The 15,681-nt window shown below is 42.1% G+C and overlaps 1 protein-coding gene across 3 annotated transcripts in view; it reads left to right on the top strand.

Annotated features, from left to right (window-relative positions):
• Positions 1-15,681, top strand: part of Lrrc49 (leucine rich repeat containing 49) — a 111,241-nt gene that overhangs the window by 63,814 nt on the left and 31,746 nt on the right. For all 3 annotated transcript variants that reach the window (XM_028774528.1, XM_028774527.1, XM_028774529.1), the window contains 2 exons: positions 4,558-4,705; positions 12,696-12,779. In XM_028774528.1, coding sequence (XP_028630361.1) covers positions 4,558-4,705; positions 12,696-12,779 — 232 coding nt within the window. The remainder of the gene's footprint in view (positions 1-4,557; positions 4,706-12,695; positions 12,780-15,681) is intronic.

Raw genomic sequence — 15,681 nt, 5'->3', positions numbered from 1 at the left:
CAGCTCCTCAGCCAGCTCCTCAGCCAGCTCCTCAGCCAGCTCCTCAGGTCTTGCAGATCTCTGAAGGGCATTGTGATCGGGAATGCGCTTTCTACCACACACACAGGCACATTTTACACTCGGCTTCGTTGAAGAGAGCATTTAGTTTTGGATGTGACACCACAGATTCTTTCAACTGATAACCATTAGACGAACCCCAACAGAATAATTGAGAAGACTCGTACCAAGTGTAATTGAAATATCTTCGTTAGCTGACATTTTATACATCCTTAGTTTTGACGATAGCATTACTTTATAATTATACACAGCAGTAAGAAGTCAATCATAGGCTCTGCAGTCTAGCTGTAGATAGTAAATAGAGTACAAATAGGACCCCCATCATAAAATTGATGTGATTTGGGGCACACTGTTTGCATTTTTTCAGTCTGTCTGATTAGTAACATACATCAGGAGTCTAAGAAGAGGATAAGGAAATCCATTTATTATTTTTATTATCAGGAAGTTCTTTGGAATAGTTAGATTTTTGTCCTATCACTTCATCCAGTCCTACAGCTGTGTGTCTCTTATAAAGTAGTCTCAATTTTTCTAAATCAGATTTTAGAAAAATGTCCATGTAATAAAATATAGTCATTTTAAGGACAGTTTCCTAACTTTTGAGTGTGTGTCCCCTGTCCCCACAAGTGCAGTGAGTCTGAGAAGCCTAGGTATTATTCAGCACTGGCGGTTTCTCACATCTGAATGATCACAGCCCCTGCTCGGTTCACAGTCCCGCCTTCTGTAGGTCTTCCGCAGGAAGACTTCGGAGGGTTTAACATGTGTGTTTGGCCCTCACAGCTTTCCCCTCCTCCTGCAGTCTAATTTACAAGGAGCTCTCTGCTCGCCTCCTTTCTTTTTCCTGTATTCACTACACAGGTGTACTCCGTTGTGATTTTTCCAAACTACAATTCTGTTCACAGTACCATCACCACCACTGCTCACTTCCATCACCCACTCCCCACCCTCCACCGTCTTCCCTCCCTCAGCTGTGCTCCCTCAGCCATCCTCCCACACCTCATGTTTAAAATCCCCTGATGGCTTCTCTCCATTCCTCAGCCCAGTTGCTGGTAGAAAGGCACTGAGGCAGAGAGCTGGCTGTCTATTCAAATATACTTAGACTCTAAGCCATCATTAGATTTAAATTTGCAAACCCCCATCTCCTATTTTAAATGCCTTCCTGTGATTATCCTGACATGTCTCAAACGTTTTGACACACATTCAGATCCTGAAGTCATCTTATAGATCAGTAAAGATCAACTCTGAGGTGAGGTAACATCAGGATGGCTTTATTTGAATCCCACCAAAACGTGAAGAACCGTCTGACTATGGCACTAAGGTGGAAGGAAGGCTACGGTACCTGTCACGAGGCTGGTTTTCATAGTATTTTTCTGTGTCCTCTAGTCAGAGAGAGGTGTGGTTTCAACATAAATCCTGAAAAAGCATTCTTCAGCGTGAGGACTTGTGTTAGCTGAGTCCTGCTGACCTCTGGTGTAAATGAGTTCCCTTGAGTTTTTGTTTTTTTTTTTTTTAGGAGTATTATTATGATTACTCCTATCTTAAAACAAAACAAAATTCCAGTGTGTAGTTTTCTAGATATCAAAAGATGATTTCTACATCTCCTATGTAAAGGCTAATACCCAGAGTCTGGCATAACACTGAAGGACTTGGCGTGAAGATTCGAATTAGCCTGCTAAGGACTGTTTTACATGGTTAAGCAGAGTTGACGGTGAACCTGTGATTTCTTTAATCACACAGTTTATTGCCTGTGGGAGTCCTCTGCCTTTATTCACAGTGCTTGATGAGGGAGAAAGGGAATCTCTTGACAGATGGGGCATAGTGACCACACAGGAAGTTTCCATGTCACTTAGAACCCAATTATTATAGTCTAGGTGCTGGCGTAGATGCAAGGAAGCCCTTGTAGACAGAAAATCCAATTAAGCTGAAGAGTATTTTTCCATGACATGTTCTCATGAAGGGGGGTTTGATCAGGATAGGCACAATCCATGTTGGCACACAGGGTCCCTGCACATTCACAAGTGGAATTGGTGCTGGGAGTGAGATGGGAGAATGGCTTACAGCTGACAGAGGTAGCCCTGCCATAGGCTAGATCTTCAGGTTGTCTGTGAGGAGTGTGGACTCACACATATTTGAAGTCTAGTAGCTGAAGACAGTTATTTACCTATGGCCTGATTAGGTACAGTGTCACATTTCCGTGGGAAGGAAGGCTATGCTTCATATTCTTGCCAATGACATATGTCCTTCACAGAGTGAACTATGATGTGTTTAGAATCATTGCACAGCTGCATTATAGAGACTTAGCCTGAAGTCACAGCATTTGAGGCAGTGGGGCAGTGGTAAAGAATACACACATTTATCAGTGGAATGAAGTACAGGTCTGAGAATACAGCCATATGGACCTCAACGAAGAAAGCAGACAGGCAATCAGTGTGGGGAGATGTGGATTTGGACCTTTTATTAAACTAACTCAAAATGGGTTGTAGGCCTAAATGTAAAACTGTAAATTGTAGAAGAAAACCCAGACAGCCTTCAGGAACCAAAACAGGATCTAAAAAAACCACAAAAATTACTAAGTTACATATTGTTAAAATTAAAACCTCCTGCTCTGTGAAGGACACTGTGAAGAATGAAGAGGGGCCAGGGAGCTGGCTCTGCAGGTAAAAGCATGCACTGCCACGCCTGAGGGCTTGAGCTGATGATCCCTGGGACCCGTATGCTGGAAGGGGGAGAATTGGCTCTCACGGTTTTCCTCTGGCCTTCATGCCTGTGCCTTGGCATGTACAGAGCCATGCACACACTACATAAACGAGTACATATTTTTAAAGAAACCTAATAAATATTCGCAAGGTATACATCTGGTAAAGGACAGATAACCATAATATATTTGAAAAAATATCTTGTAAAGCTCAACAATAAGAAAACAAAGAATCCACTTAAAATGAGCAAAGGCTCTGAAAACAGCAGGAAGATACAGTGAGAGCAGATGTGCTGTGAGATGCTCTAGTCACTCGTCACTGGGGAACTGTAGAGTAAAACTCGCCATACCACTGATCTTCTGGAGGGGCAGTTAGCATCCAGAAATCCACATGCTGGCAGGGAGGGAGAGCCGGTAATACCAGATGAGTTTCTCACACAGTCAACTAACCATCTTTATGTGTGACCTAGCAGCTGTATTTTTGATATGTATCCAGCTGAGGTTAAACCATGTGCACACAGACAGCTGTGGCCAAGGATTCACAGCAGCTTCACTCACCAACCTCTGTAGCTGAGTGGAGAAAGGGATACACTCATACAGTGGAATATACTCAGTTATGAAAAGAAACGCACCATGAAGCCACGAGAAGACATGAATGGATGCCTGTTAACTGTATACTGCCAAATAAAAGAAGTCCATCCGGAAGACTATATCATAGTACATGATATCAGCCATCCAACATGTTGTAAATTGAGGAACTCAAGAGTAAAATGATTGGTGCTTACCAGGAATTTGAGGGATGGGGTAAAACACAGGGGAGTTTCAGAAGATCATGAAATTATTTTGGATAGTACTTTAGTAGTAAACGCATCCCACCACATGCGTTTGTCACAAGTCATGGGATGTTAGAGCTCTAGAGGCTGAGCCTCAAGGTATAAAACTTGTAAAAACGTTATCCAGGGACATGGAGATCCCAGGAAAAGCTGCAGGTTCTGCCTCTCCTAAGTTCTGACTATATTGCAAGCATATGAGGTAATCCCGGGTATGGAGGGCCGAGGTGGCCTACATAACACTGGGAATGGGGCTAGACACTTAAGCACAATCATCTGAACAAGAAAATAATTTTGTGGGTACAGTTTAAAGAATTTAGTGACACACACACACATGCTGAAATAGAGAATTCCAGTAAGTGGGTAGTGGGTGGTATGAGCCAGGTCCCTCCCTGTTTGAATGAGGAGGTGTGTCATGCATACACACAGGGCAGTGTGCACACACAGGGCAGTGTGCACATATTCCCTCTCTAGCTGAGGGGCCTAAAAGTAGCAGCGCTACAAGGGTAAGAAAGTATGTTTTCCTCCCAGGCCTTGCTGGCGACCCCATTCCCAGTATAAGGAACTGCTGTGTTGAGAAACGACTCTTTCAGGAATGAGGCAAGGAGTGCGTGAGTTCAGAGAGTATCGCAGTGCCAGAAACCGTGGGGGCACTAACTGTAGATATTCACGTGCATTCACGTGTGTATTTAACTGGAGAAACACCGAGAGGAATGCAGTGTAGGGGAACTCTGTATATCTTCCCAGTTTTTCTGTAGATCTTTAAAAGGTCTGTTGAACATTCTGTACGTGGTGGCACATGTCTTTATTCCTAGCATGAGCGGCCGAGGATAGTTGTCTACCTAGTAAGTTCCATGCCAGTCAGGGTTATATAGCAAGACGTCTCAAAATACCAAAACCAAAACAAAGTCTTATTTTTAAAAACTGGAAATATTTCTTAAAAGGTCTCAGAATAATGTGGTGGCATCTCTTCTGCAGCTTTGAAAGTGTTTCCTGCCTTGCCGAGTCAACTTCCCTCTCGGACATCACCTTTGATGGCAACCCAATAGCTCAAGAGTCATGGTACAAACACACGGTCCTTCAGAATATGATGCAGCTGCGTCAGCTAGACATGAAGAGAATCACGGTGAGTGCCCGTCTGTGCATCTGCAGAACCCCTGAGTGTGCCTCCCAGGGATCCTGTTCCCCGAGTGTGCCTCCCACGGACCCTCCCTGCTCCCTGGCTGTGCCTCCCACGGACCCTCCCTGCTCCCTGACTGTGCCTCCCATGGACCCTCCCTGCTCCCCTGAGTGTGGCCTTCTGTGTACCTTGCTGCTTCCTTGTGTGTGGCTTAGGAAATTGGGGTTCCAGTTGTATGAGTGCTTGTTAGTTTTCTAATTATAAAACTATGGGGTATTGTGATTATAAACTTCATTATTTTAAGTGCAGGTTGTTTATTTAAACCATCACTCCCATCCAGTTTCATCAAATAAAACTTTAAAATCTTTAGGCTTATATTTAAATCAAGCTCTATATTTACTTTTGTATTTTGTTCCATATTTAGCTAGTAATTTATTTTGAAAGGACAAAGCCGAGCTTCCCAAGTGAGCGCTCTGTGTAGTTCTGGGGTCGCTGTTATCTCCGAGTGCAGCCTTTTCTAGTCATCCCGTTTCTGGTTTGTATCTTCTATAGTGAGACATTGTGATGTGGCCACTGCTGAAAGAGAATCTGTATATGATTCTCCAGTGTATAGAGTGTAACAGTCTGGCACCGGCTCCAGGAAATTCTGTAGTGATGAGACCTTCCCCCATCTCTTTCATGACAGTTCACATTTAATGAAGTATTTGCTTTCTCAGAAAATATGCAAGGGTATTCTCAGTGTGGTCATCTCTGTCCTCGAAAATATTACCAAACCTCTACTTGTTTCCCCTCCCACAAACTGCAATTTAGTGTGGCTTCTGCAGCAGGTTAACTCGATTGCCCCATGACTTACTCTTTAAATATCAGTGTCCTTGTCCTACACAATGGAAGTGTATGTTATTTCCATTGATATTTAGCGACACTGTGGGCTTCCTGAGTAGTGGCAGATAGCTAAACATGGAGATAAATTCGTGAGTACAATGGGTCCGTCCTGGGTTTCCTCATGCTCTGCTAACAGGATGGAGACAGTTCTTTGTCCTCTGTTTACTCAGACGTTTGCTCTCAACAGTGATTTGTATTTTAGGGGCTTCTCGTTCCCTTATCTCCACATCTGTTTTCATTGAGCATTCTTGATACTTCTGATTACCCTTCTGGCTGAAAACGATGCAGAAAAGATGTACAGCTAGCCCTCTAAGTAGTTGAGTATGAGGGAGTACTGTTGTACATCCGACATCTGTCTTAGCAATATACAGTGTTTAGAGAAAGAAACCATCCCCTTCCCTTTCTGATACAAACAGGCACTCTACGGATGCCCCTCCCCTTCCTTCTCTGCTGCACAGAGTGCTGCAGGGTGGAGGTGGATTTACTACGCTCCAATGATGACTTGTTTTTAATTCATGGAAAATTTTATAAATTTCATATGTAATAAAGGAGAACACGTGTCTTGTCACAATAGGAAAGAATATAAAATCCCCAGTTGTGGCAGCTTGAGGTTGATGGAGGGAACTAGAACCTGTGTCTTCAGGCGGTGCTCACTAGGAGGCAGTGTCAGTTCACTGAGCACCCTTCCTTTCAGGCAAAATGAATTCACTTTTGAAACAAACATTTTCAGTTGACATGATACCTGTTCATATTTGTGGGACAGGACATAGTTACAGTGTGTGCATATAACACAGCAGTCAAAGCAGGCTGGTTATTAGTGTCATTAGATTATTATAAATTAACAGATACTAATAGTATTATTAGTATCCATCCCTCTCAGAGATAGGTATGACCATATCTTGGTATTTGAGCAAAGCATTTGATCAAGTTTGTTGCTATTATTTTGAGCTAAGCTGGGTGCCTGGGTGCTCGATTCTCATAGACCACAGAGCACAGAGGAGCTGATAGATGTCAGCCTCCCAGAAGTCTGCGCTGATCAACCAAAGGATTTCCCACAGCCCAGTGTATCGACCGTTAGTGTCTAGATAAGAGAATATTGATATCACCCTGATAAAGTATATGAGGATGGAAACTGGAGAAGTTAGAGTGATGATCTATAGGGTGATCAATCAGGACCAAGAAGACGTTTAACAGCATAAGACAGGGTTTGTAAATGCTACCCTGTAGCAAATCCACCCGAGGCCATTTTCATATGGCTGTCAAGCTAAGCACAGTGTTTGATAGTTTTAAAACGTTACTTAAAATAAAAGAAAGCAAAGAAATATTTGAGTACAAAATCATATATGGCTCACAAAGCCTAAATATGGCGCATATATATATATATATATATATATACATATATATATATATATATATATATTATACAATTTAGCTGTTCTTCACCCAGTCTTTGCTTGCCTTCCCTGTTTGATCCTCACGTGGGGTGTTATAGAAATCTAATACAGTAGTAGCTTTTTTAAAAAGATGAATTATTTTATTTATTTACATTTCAAATGTCCCCCTTCTCGGTCTCCTCTCCACGAACCCCCAACCATCTCCCTCTTCCCCTTTGCCTCTAAGAGGGTGTTCACCCACTCCCACCTCACCCTTCCTGCATCCCCCTTCTCTGGGCATCAAGCCTCCATGGACCAAGAGCATCCCCTCCCACTGATGCCAGGTAAGGTAGTCCTCTACTACATATGTATCAGGAGCCACGAACTGACCCATCTATGCTCTTTTGGTTGGTGGCTTAGTCCCTGGGAGCTCTGAGGGGTCCAATTAGTTAATACTGTTGTTTTTCCTATGGGGTTGCAATCCCCTTCAGCTCCTTCAGTCTTTCCCTTAACTCTTCTATTGGGGTCCCGGGGCTTAGTCCAGTGGTTGGGTGTGAGTATCTGCATCTCTGTCTTAGTCAGATGCTGGCAGAGCCTCTCGGAGGACATCCATGCCAGGCTCCTGTCTGCAAGCACATCTTGGCATCAGCAATAATGTTGGGGTTTGGTGTCTGCAGATGAGATGGATCCCAACGTGGGATGGTCTCTGGATGGCCTTTCCTTCAGTCTCTGGTCCATTTTTTGTTCCTGTATTTCCTGGGTTAAAAATTTTGAGATGTGTTCATGGCCTCATCTCTCAACTGGGGGCCATGTCTGTTTACTGAAGTTGGTCTCTTCAGATTCTATCTCCTAACTTCATATGAAATAACCAAAAACCCAGGATAGCGAAAACAATTCTTAACAATAAAAGAACTCTGGGGAAATTACCATCCCTAACCTCAAGCTGTACTACAGAGCAATAGTGATAAAAAACCGAATGGTATTGGTACAGAGACAGGCAGGTCGATCAATGGAATAGAATTGAAGACCCAGAAATGAACCCACAGAACTATGGTCACTTGATCATTTGATAAAGAAGCCAAAACCATTCAGTGAAAGAAAGAAAGCATCTTCAACAAATGGTGCTGATCTAACTGGCAGTCTGCATGTAGCAGAATGCAAATTATCCATTTTTATCTGCTTTTTATATTTTTATTTTTAACTTTTTTTTTAGAGTTGTATTGTGTGGATGTGTACAATGCATGCATGTATTTTTTTATTTTTAACTTTTTTTGTTTATGTGTATGAGTATCTTGTCTGTATGTATATCTTTGTACCACGTGCATGTTTAGTCCTCATAGAGTCCAGAAGAAGGTGTTGGATCCCTTGGGAATTACAGACAGTTATGTGGGCATGGGAATTAAACCCAAGACCCCTGGGAGACTAGCTTATACTCTTAACCACCGGACTGTCGCTCTAGTCCCTGTAGTTTTATTTATTTTATTTGTCATTGCTGCTTTGAGACTGGGTCTTTCTATGTATCCCCCCGATAGCCTAGAAATCTCTATGAAGACCAGACTGGCCTCCAGTTCACAGAGGTCTGCCTGCTGGGCGCTGGGTGAGATATGCACTCATTATGTTGGCCCAGTTCTGCGTCTTTTACAGAAAAATTTTGATGACTTTTTTTTCAAGCAAAATGAGAAGAATCTAAGAAGGTAAAAATTTTTGAAAACTTTGAAAAATTGACTTTCCATCATTATCAGTTGGAAGAATCCCTACACATGTTAAGAATGTTTCCTTATAACAACAAGAAGACTGAAAAATCCCCGAGGGTGGAGACTGGATGATTCCCTATGTGTGGAAAAGATTGCACCAAATTGAGTGAATTATGAAATGATAGCTAACATGGCTTCAAACTATATTCATTTGTAGAAACAAAGAAATCAAGAAATAGAATAATCTCCCAATTTTTTCTTCAATGGTCTGATTACTCAACTATTGTTTTTAGGGTGTTCATGTATGTGATTTGTGTGAGTGTGTGCGTGTGCGTGTGCGTGTGCGTGTGTGTGTGTGTGTGTATGGGTACACATGTGTGTGTAGGTAGAGGCCAGAGGTTGCTGTCAGGAGTCTTCCACAGTCACTCTCTGCTTTGTTTCCTGAGGCAGGGTTTCTCATTTGAACCCAGAGCTCAGTGATTGGCTAGTCTGGGTAGCCAGCTTCCCCTGGGATGCAGGATGCCGGAATTATAAGGTGGCCGCCATGCCCACCTGGCATTCACACGGGTGCTGGTGCTCTTACCTCTTGGTCTTCATGCTTACACGGCAATCCCTGCCCACCGAGTGCCCCGCCAGCTCTGAGCTACAGTTGGGTTTTAGGCAGGTAGCAGTCGTCATTGGCATCCTTTCTAGGGCACCTGGCTTGAACAGAGACAGTAGAAAGAAGACATTGGAGTGGGTGTAATAGCTCTCATCCCTGATCAAAAAAGAACAGAGCAGACACATTCTGAAAAGGAAGAAAAAAGACCATTACACAAAAAATTTGGGGAGGGCTAGGCTCACAGCACCCATATCCAGAGAGTGTAACTGTCTATAATTGCAGTTTCAGGGACTCCAAGGATCCTCACACGTAGAGAGGGTAGACACACAAACAACACATATATACATGCATAATAAAAGTAAAAACTTTTTTTAAAAAGACTTTTTGTCTAAGACACTTTGTGAAGGCAGATGTAATCACAATTCTAGGGGGAAATCATACGTGTCAGACCGTTCACCTCAGGCTCGTGTTTAGTTTGTTTAATGTAAACTTTGATCTCCAAAAAATAAGACATTACAAAGTCTGACATCACTCATGGCACTGAGAGTGGGGCTCTTCTTTTGTGGCGTGTGGAAGAGGCTTTCTTTAGGCCTCAAGTCACATGTGGTCATGTAAGTTGCTTTGGCTACTGAAATATATCATTAATTTGTGTCATCCCCAGGAAAAGATGTTTAGAAGCCATCTGTTAATGATTCTTTATGCTTTTCCCACGCTCTGGTCATCATGGAAACCTGACCTGAATATAAGATACCTTAAACATTCCCTCTTCTGAATAGTCAAGAAATAAACATCTTTCAAACTATTTTTGTTTTGTGCATATTTGTGTATGTACATTTGTACACGCGCACATGCGTGTGTGCGTGCAAACACAGGTACACCAAGCTAAAGTCATTAAACAGCCTAAATCTCTTAGTTCAGATAGGTCTCTTCTTAACTACATAAAGCATGGGTGTGGCTTTCCTCCAGAGTCTGAACTGGTCTCTTGGAGATGCCAGAAGTAGTCCCTGCTTTTCTTTTCCTTCTTGCCAACAGATTCATGGACCATCTTCACAATTAGAGATTCAGGTTTTTTATTTGTAAAGTTAGCTATTTGGAAATTATGTGTACTAAAATACAATTATCAAATGTAAATATATATATATATGTACAATACATAAATACATACATACATACATACATACATATCCTTAAAACTTTCAATGCTTAAATGGATTTGGTGTAAATCCAGTTTTCCAGGGTTTAGAATTCCTTTTAAAGTCCTACTGCCTTTAACAGACACCCATTCTCTCTGGCAGTCAGATGAGATCATCCTTGAAGCACACACCCTGCGAGATCCACACACTTCCGTAGCCTTTGCCTCTGGCCCTTGCAGTAACTGATGTTTCTAGTCTGTGTCTTCTAGATGAGGCCTCTGGGGCAGCGTGTCCTTCTCCTGCCTCAGAATCTGCCCAGAATAGTTAGTTCCTGGCCATGGTTTCAGCAGTGGCCCCGGTGCAGGCTGGGTGGGATTTAAGGTTAACTGGAAAGGCAGGTGAGCGACCACCTCAGTAGAGAGCTGTAAACATCCACGGTGCTCCACGGCTCTAAAAGCGACACAAGCTGTAAAATCCCAGGCATAATGCTTTATTTTTCTAGAAAGATAGGAAATATTTTCATTTAGACCACCTCTAACAGAGAATAGTGGTCAACACTCAGCAGTGTTAGTAAATAAACTAAAATTTGGCTAAAAATCTGGCCTAATTACTAAATCAGCTATTTTGTGAGGCTAGGAAGCAAAGTTCTGAAATTTTTGCTAATTTCTCCTTTTTACTTATACTGTTAAAAAACAAAAACAAACAAACAAAAAAAACTTTAAAATTATCAAAATTCACATTGAATTTCCACTCTCTTTAAAACACCTTGGTCACATGACAAAGACTGGTCAACTCTAAGCTCTTTTTTGGTCTCTAAAATTAGACAAGCAAACTTAAGAAAGCCTTTATTTAGACAGCAACATTACAAGTTACACTTCCAGCAAGGCCATCTCTGGCCAGCTTTTATCACTGTGTGTTTCACTGTGAACCAGTGCCTTTCAGAGCTTTCCTTCTTCATTTCTTCAAATTTCTTTTTTTTCTCCCTTCCCTCCTTCCCTTCCTTTCCTCCTTTTCCATTCCCACCCCCTCCCCCCGGGAGTTCATTTGTGTCACTACGATGCTGTTTTTATTTTCTGGCTCTGTACTAAGACTCGAAGTCAGGTGTGGTCAGGCAGTAGTGCCTCCTGCACTACTTTGTTGGGGTTTGGTTTGGTTTGGTTTGGTTGTTGTTTGTTTGTTTTAGTACATTCTGAACTTTAAGATTTTTTTTTTTTTATTTCTGTGAAGAATGTCCCTGGAATGTTGACTGGGATTGCATTCAATCTGTAGATTCCTTTTGGTAGGGTGGCCATTTTCAGGATATTCGTTCTGATTCATGAGCATGGGTGTAGGGAGGTCTACCCATCACCTAGTACCTTCCCCTGTTTCTTTTGAGGGTAGTACACATGGAATTGTTTCCCTGGTTTCGTTCTCACTATTTTCGGCAATGGTATATAGACAGGCTACTCACTTTGTATATTAATTTTTTTATCCTGGCACTTTGGTAAAGGCATTTATCAGACTCCTATGGAGTCTTTAGAATCTCCGAAGTATAGGACTGTACCACCTGCAAATAGAGATGCTCTGACTTCTCTCCTTCCTGTCTGTATCTGTATGATTTGCCTCTCTTGTCTAACTGCTATAGCTTAGACTTCTATTACTATATTGACTAAGGATGGAGAAAGTGGACACCCACGCCTTGTTCCCAACTTCAGTGGGAATGCTCGTAGGCAGTCCTCCATGTACTATAATGTTGGCTGCTGGTTAGTTGTGTTGTCTTTATCATGTTGAGATGTGGTCTTTCTGTTCCAACTTTCTTTAAGACTCTTACTATGAAGGGATGTTGGATTTTTTTTTAAAGGCTTTTCTGTACCTATCAAATTGAATGATCCATCTTTCTGTCTTTCAGCTTTTTTGAGATATATATATATAGTAGTATACACTATTTATTGATTCTTATATATTGAGCCATCCCTCCATCTCTGAAATAAAGCCAACTTGAGTGTGGTGAGTGATCTTTCTGATATGTCCTGGATTCTTTTCAGAAGCCCCCCCACCCCCGCCGTCTTTATTGAAGTATCATTGACAAATATCTGGCTCCTCCTTTCTTTCTCTTACTGTTTGCTTTCTTGTATTAATTAGCTGATGTAGTTCATATACAGAATAGGTGTAGATTTACAAATACACACTTCTTTTTAGAATTAGGAAGTGATAAGAAAGTATAAAGAAAATTCCAACCTTCCTTCCAGGGACTCTTTTCTGTTAGCACAACACCTCATTGCAATACGGGTAACTCCTCAGGATACTTTCTCTAACATAATTTTTTTTTTCTAGGAAGAAGAAAGACGCGTGGCATCTGTTGTGGCCAAAAAAGAGGAGGAGAAGAAGAGGGAGAGTCACAAGCAGTCCTTGCTGAAGGTACATCCTTCAGTGCGGCCTCCACTTGCACAGGAGGACACCCCGACGCTGGCCAGCACACAGGAACATGGCTTTCAAAACTAAGTTTGTGTTTTGTAAGCAAGCACTCCTGGGAACTCTCATGGGTTACTACGGTGACGAGCCCTGCACTTAGGAAGGACAGAGGTGCCCTGAGATAAAGATGTACAAGATGGGCATTGTAGAAGAAAGGGGGTGGTGGCGATATAAAGGGAAGTAGGGCGTTTTTCATGGCAGCCTGGCTTTCTGTGTATCGCCTGGCATTAGCATGCCACTTTGGATAGCTCCGTGATTGACAGTCACTTTTACTGATATGCTTTTATGAGCATTGCTCTGAGGTTTTAATGGCAGCTAGTAAAACCCAACGTGTTTCTCCATTAGCTCCTTTGATACAGAAATAATGAGAATCTTGAGGAATTCAGAAATGAAAAATTTATTTTAAAGTATTTCTACGTGATCAAGCATATCTGATATCAACTTCCCTGAGTAGTGATTTCTCATGAAATACTTCATGTTACCATCACAGAGTTTGATAAAGACAGGTTAGAATGGCTAGCCTTTAGCTATGTCACACCGAGTTCTAAATTAAGCTGTTGTTCTGGTCAGTATTTCTTTTCTTATGTAAGTGCTTTTCTCTTTAAAGTGACATGAAAAATTCAGTGACCAGAAAGGACAGTTAGTGTATGATCTGCACTTAGTTCCCTCAGGTGGCTGTGTTCTGTGGTAGGGACCCAGCCTATACAAGGACATGCCGTAGATTGTTCTGTGCTATGAAAATGATTTGTAAATTAACATCAAAACCTGTCCTCAACACCCTGCATATCAAGACAACAGATTTGAAAGTAACTATCACTAATGTGCCAACTGCACACAATTCCCTTCCTTTCTGTTCCCTCTGTCCCCAGCTCCTCCCCTGCTCTTCGTAGTTCTCCCTGGTTCCTTTGTCGGTGTGCCTAAGCCTTCTCCTGTCACAGATGCCTCTTTACTCATTGCCTAAGCAGATTTTAAATATATATATATATATATATATATATATATATATATAAAATATAATTTATTTTTTCAAATTGTAATTTATACTCATTCACACAGGGGTTATAAACACAAAAAGTCAGGACGTGGGGAAGGGGATGACACTGGAGCATGGGTGTTCAGGGGGAATACAGATATCTTTCAGAACAGGGTATCGGCTGGGTGAGGGATTCAGGGGACAGGTTGCTATGACTCTGCCTATGATTCACCTGTCCTTATCTAAGTTGGTATTGTCTGCCAAGGCTACCTATTTACAAGGTCTATGACTACTCAGGCTGGTAAATTGTCACAAAAACTGCCTGTTTACAATAGCTTATAGCCATCTGTTTCAGTGTTTTTCCACAGAGACCCAAGACTTGGTGTTAGTATACATGTATGACAGGCCTATTGCTGATTTTAGGCCTATGGCTGATTTTAGGCCTTCAGTGTGTAAGCAGGGATGCCCCTGACATCTCCTCCCTTCTCTAAGTATAGACGGGCTGTGGTGAATCTAATCTTGCAAAGGCGGGGATAGAGACCTGACCTCTAGTAATTGAAGGGGACCTTGTAATGGCTCTGGTTCCCCTGTTGTTGTCCAGGGAGGCATGAGGGCCATACCTGTCCCGATGTCTTTTTCCTAGAGAGGGGATACTTTTGACATCAACCCCTATGCAGTCAGGCTTGTCCCTCAGGGAACCCAGAGAGATATTTTTAACTTTTATTGATATTCCCTTGCAGTGCTTAGCCTTGCAGCCTAAGCAAGAATTCAGATCGCCTGTCAGAGGGGGTTCTGGGTGGCCCCTCTCTGCTTGGTCTAGGGGTAGAAGTCCCCTCTTTTAGGCTGGGTGGAGATGGGTTTTGGGAACACCCTGGATAAAGTAACAACCTCATCTTGAGTCTTGTGGTCCTCCATAGCTAACTTATGATAATATATCTGAATAGGTTTTGCTACCAAATTTTTTATCTGTTGTTTCACAGAGTTAGTCAGCCTATTTGAGGCCCAGGGACCAGAAGAAATAAGCAAAAAGAACCCAAATAATGGTCCCAAGATCAGAGGAGGTAGGGTTGACAACCCTGGAGAGGTTGAAAACCAATTCTTGTACCAGCACTCATCTTTCTCTTTCTCTCTCTGACTTTTTTCAGGGCCTTCTCTGACCTTTTTCATGCTCTCTTTAACCATCCCTGTCTTGTCTATGTAAAGGCAACATTCTTATTTAAGGGCTGTACACAGTCAAGAGCTGTACACAGCCTTTTCTATTATAATAGAGTAAATCAAGTCCCATAAGGATCTTTTCGATTTTAGGAGGTCTCTTCAGACAGTGAAACGAGGGATTTCTTCAGATTAGTGATGTCAATCTCTAGCTGTTTGATGTTCTTGTCAGTGGCCCTTCAAAGGTCTGAGTAGTATAAATTTGGAGGCCAGCATCTGGATTAGAACTTCTAACAGCAGACATCATGGGTGATTCATTTTTACCTGGAAAGGAAAAAGAAGGATATTCTCAGGGAGATTTCTCTTCCCTGGATGTAAATTGTTATTCATTTTATTTATGGTTGGGTCTAGCTTTGTGGGGGTATCTATTTATTTCAAAAATCTTTTTGGTAGCCAATTAGCTGTGCCTTCTGTGGTATCAAACAGGCATATCAATCCTCAGCCCCATAAGGGAACTGGGTCTGGGCCATTCCCTTTAAGGGTAAGAGGGTCCTTCCCCATATCTGTGGCATAGTTTTTATTGGTCTCAGTGATGCCAGAGGCAGTCAGCAGCAGATTTGCCATGAGCTTTCAGTTTTAGAGAGTTAAAAGTGAACAAGGCATGATGGAGAGTATTTCAGGGGGACTCCTTCTGGGGGTCGGGTACCGTTCCCCCTCTTTTGT

The sequence above is a fragment of the Grammomys surdaster genome, unplaced genomic scaffold (assembly GCF_004785775.1).
Source record: "Grammomys surdaster isolate TR1022 unplaced genomic scaffold, NIH_TR_1.0 241, whole genome shotgun sequence".
Lineage (NCBI taxonomy): Eukaryota > Metazoa > Chordata > Mammalia > Rodentia > Muridae > Grammomys > Grammomys surdaster.
The sequence above is the reverse complement of the archived record's forward strand: the minus strand, read 5'-3'. Positions and strand labels throughout refer to the sequence as shown.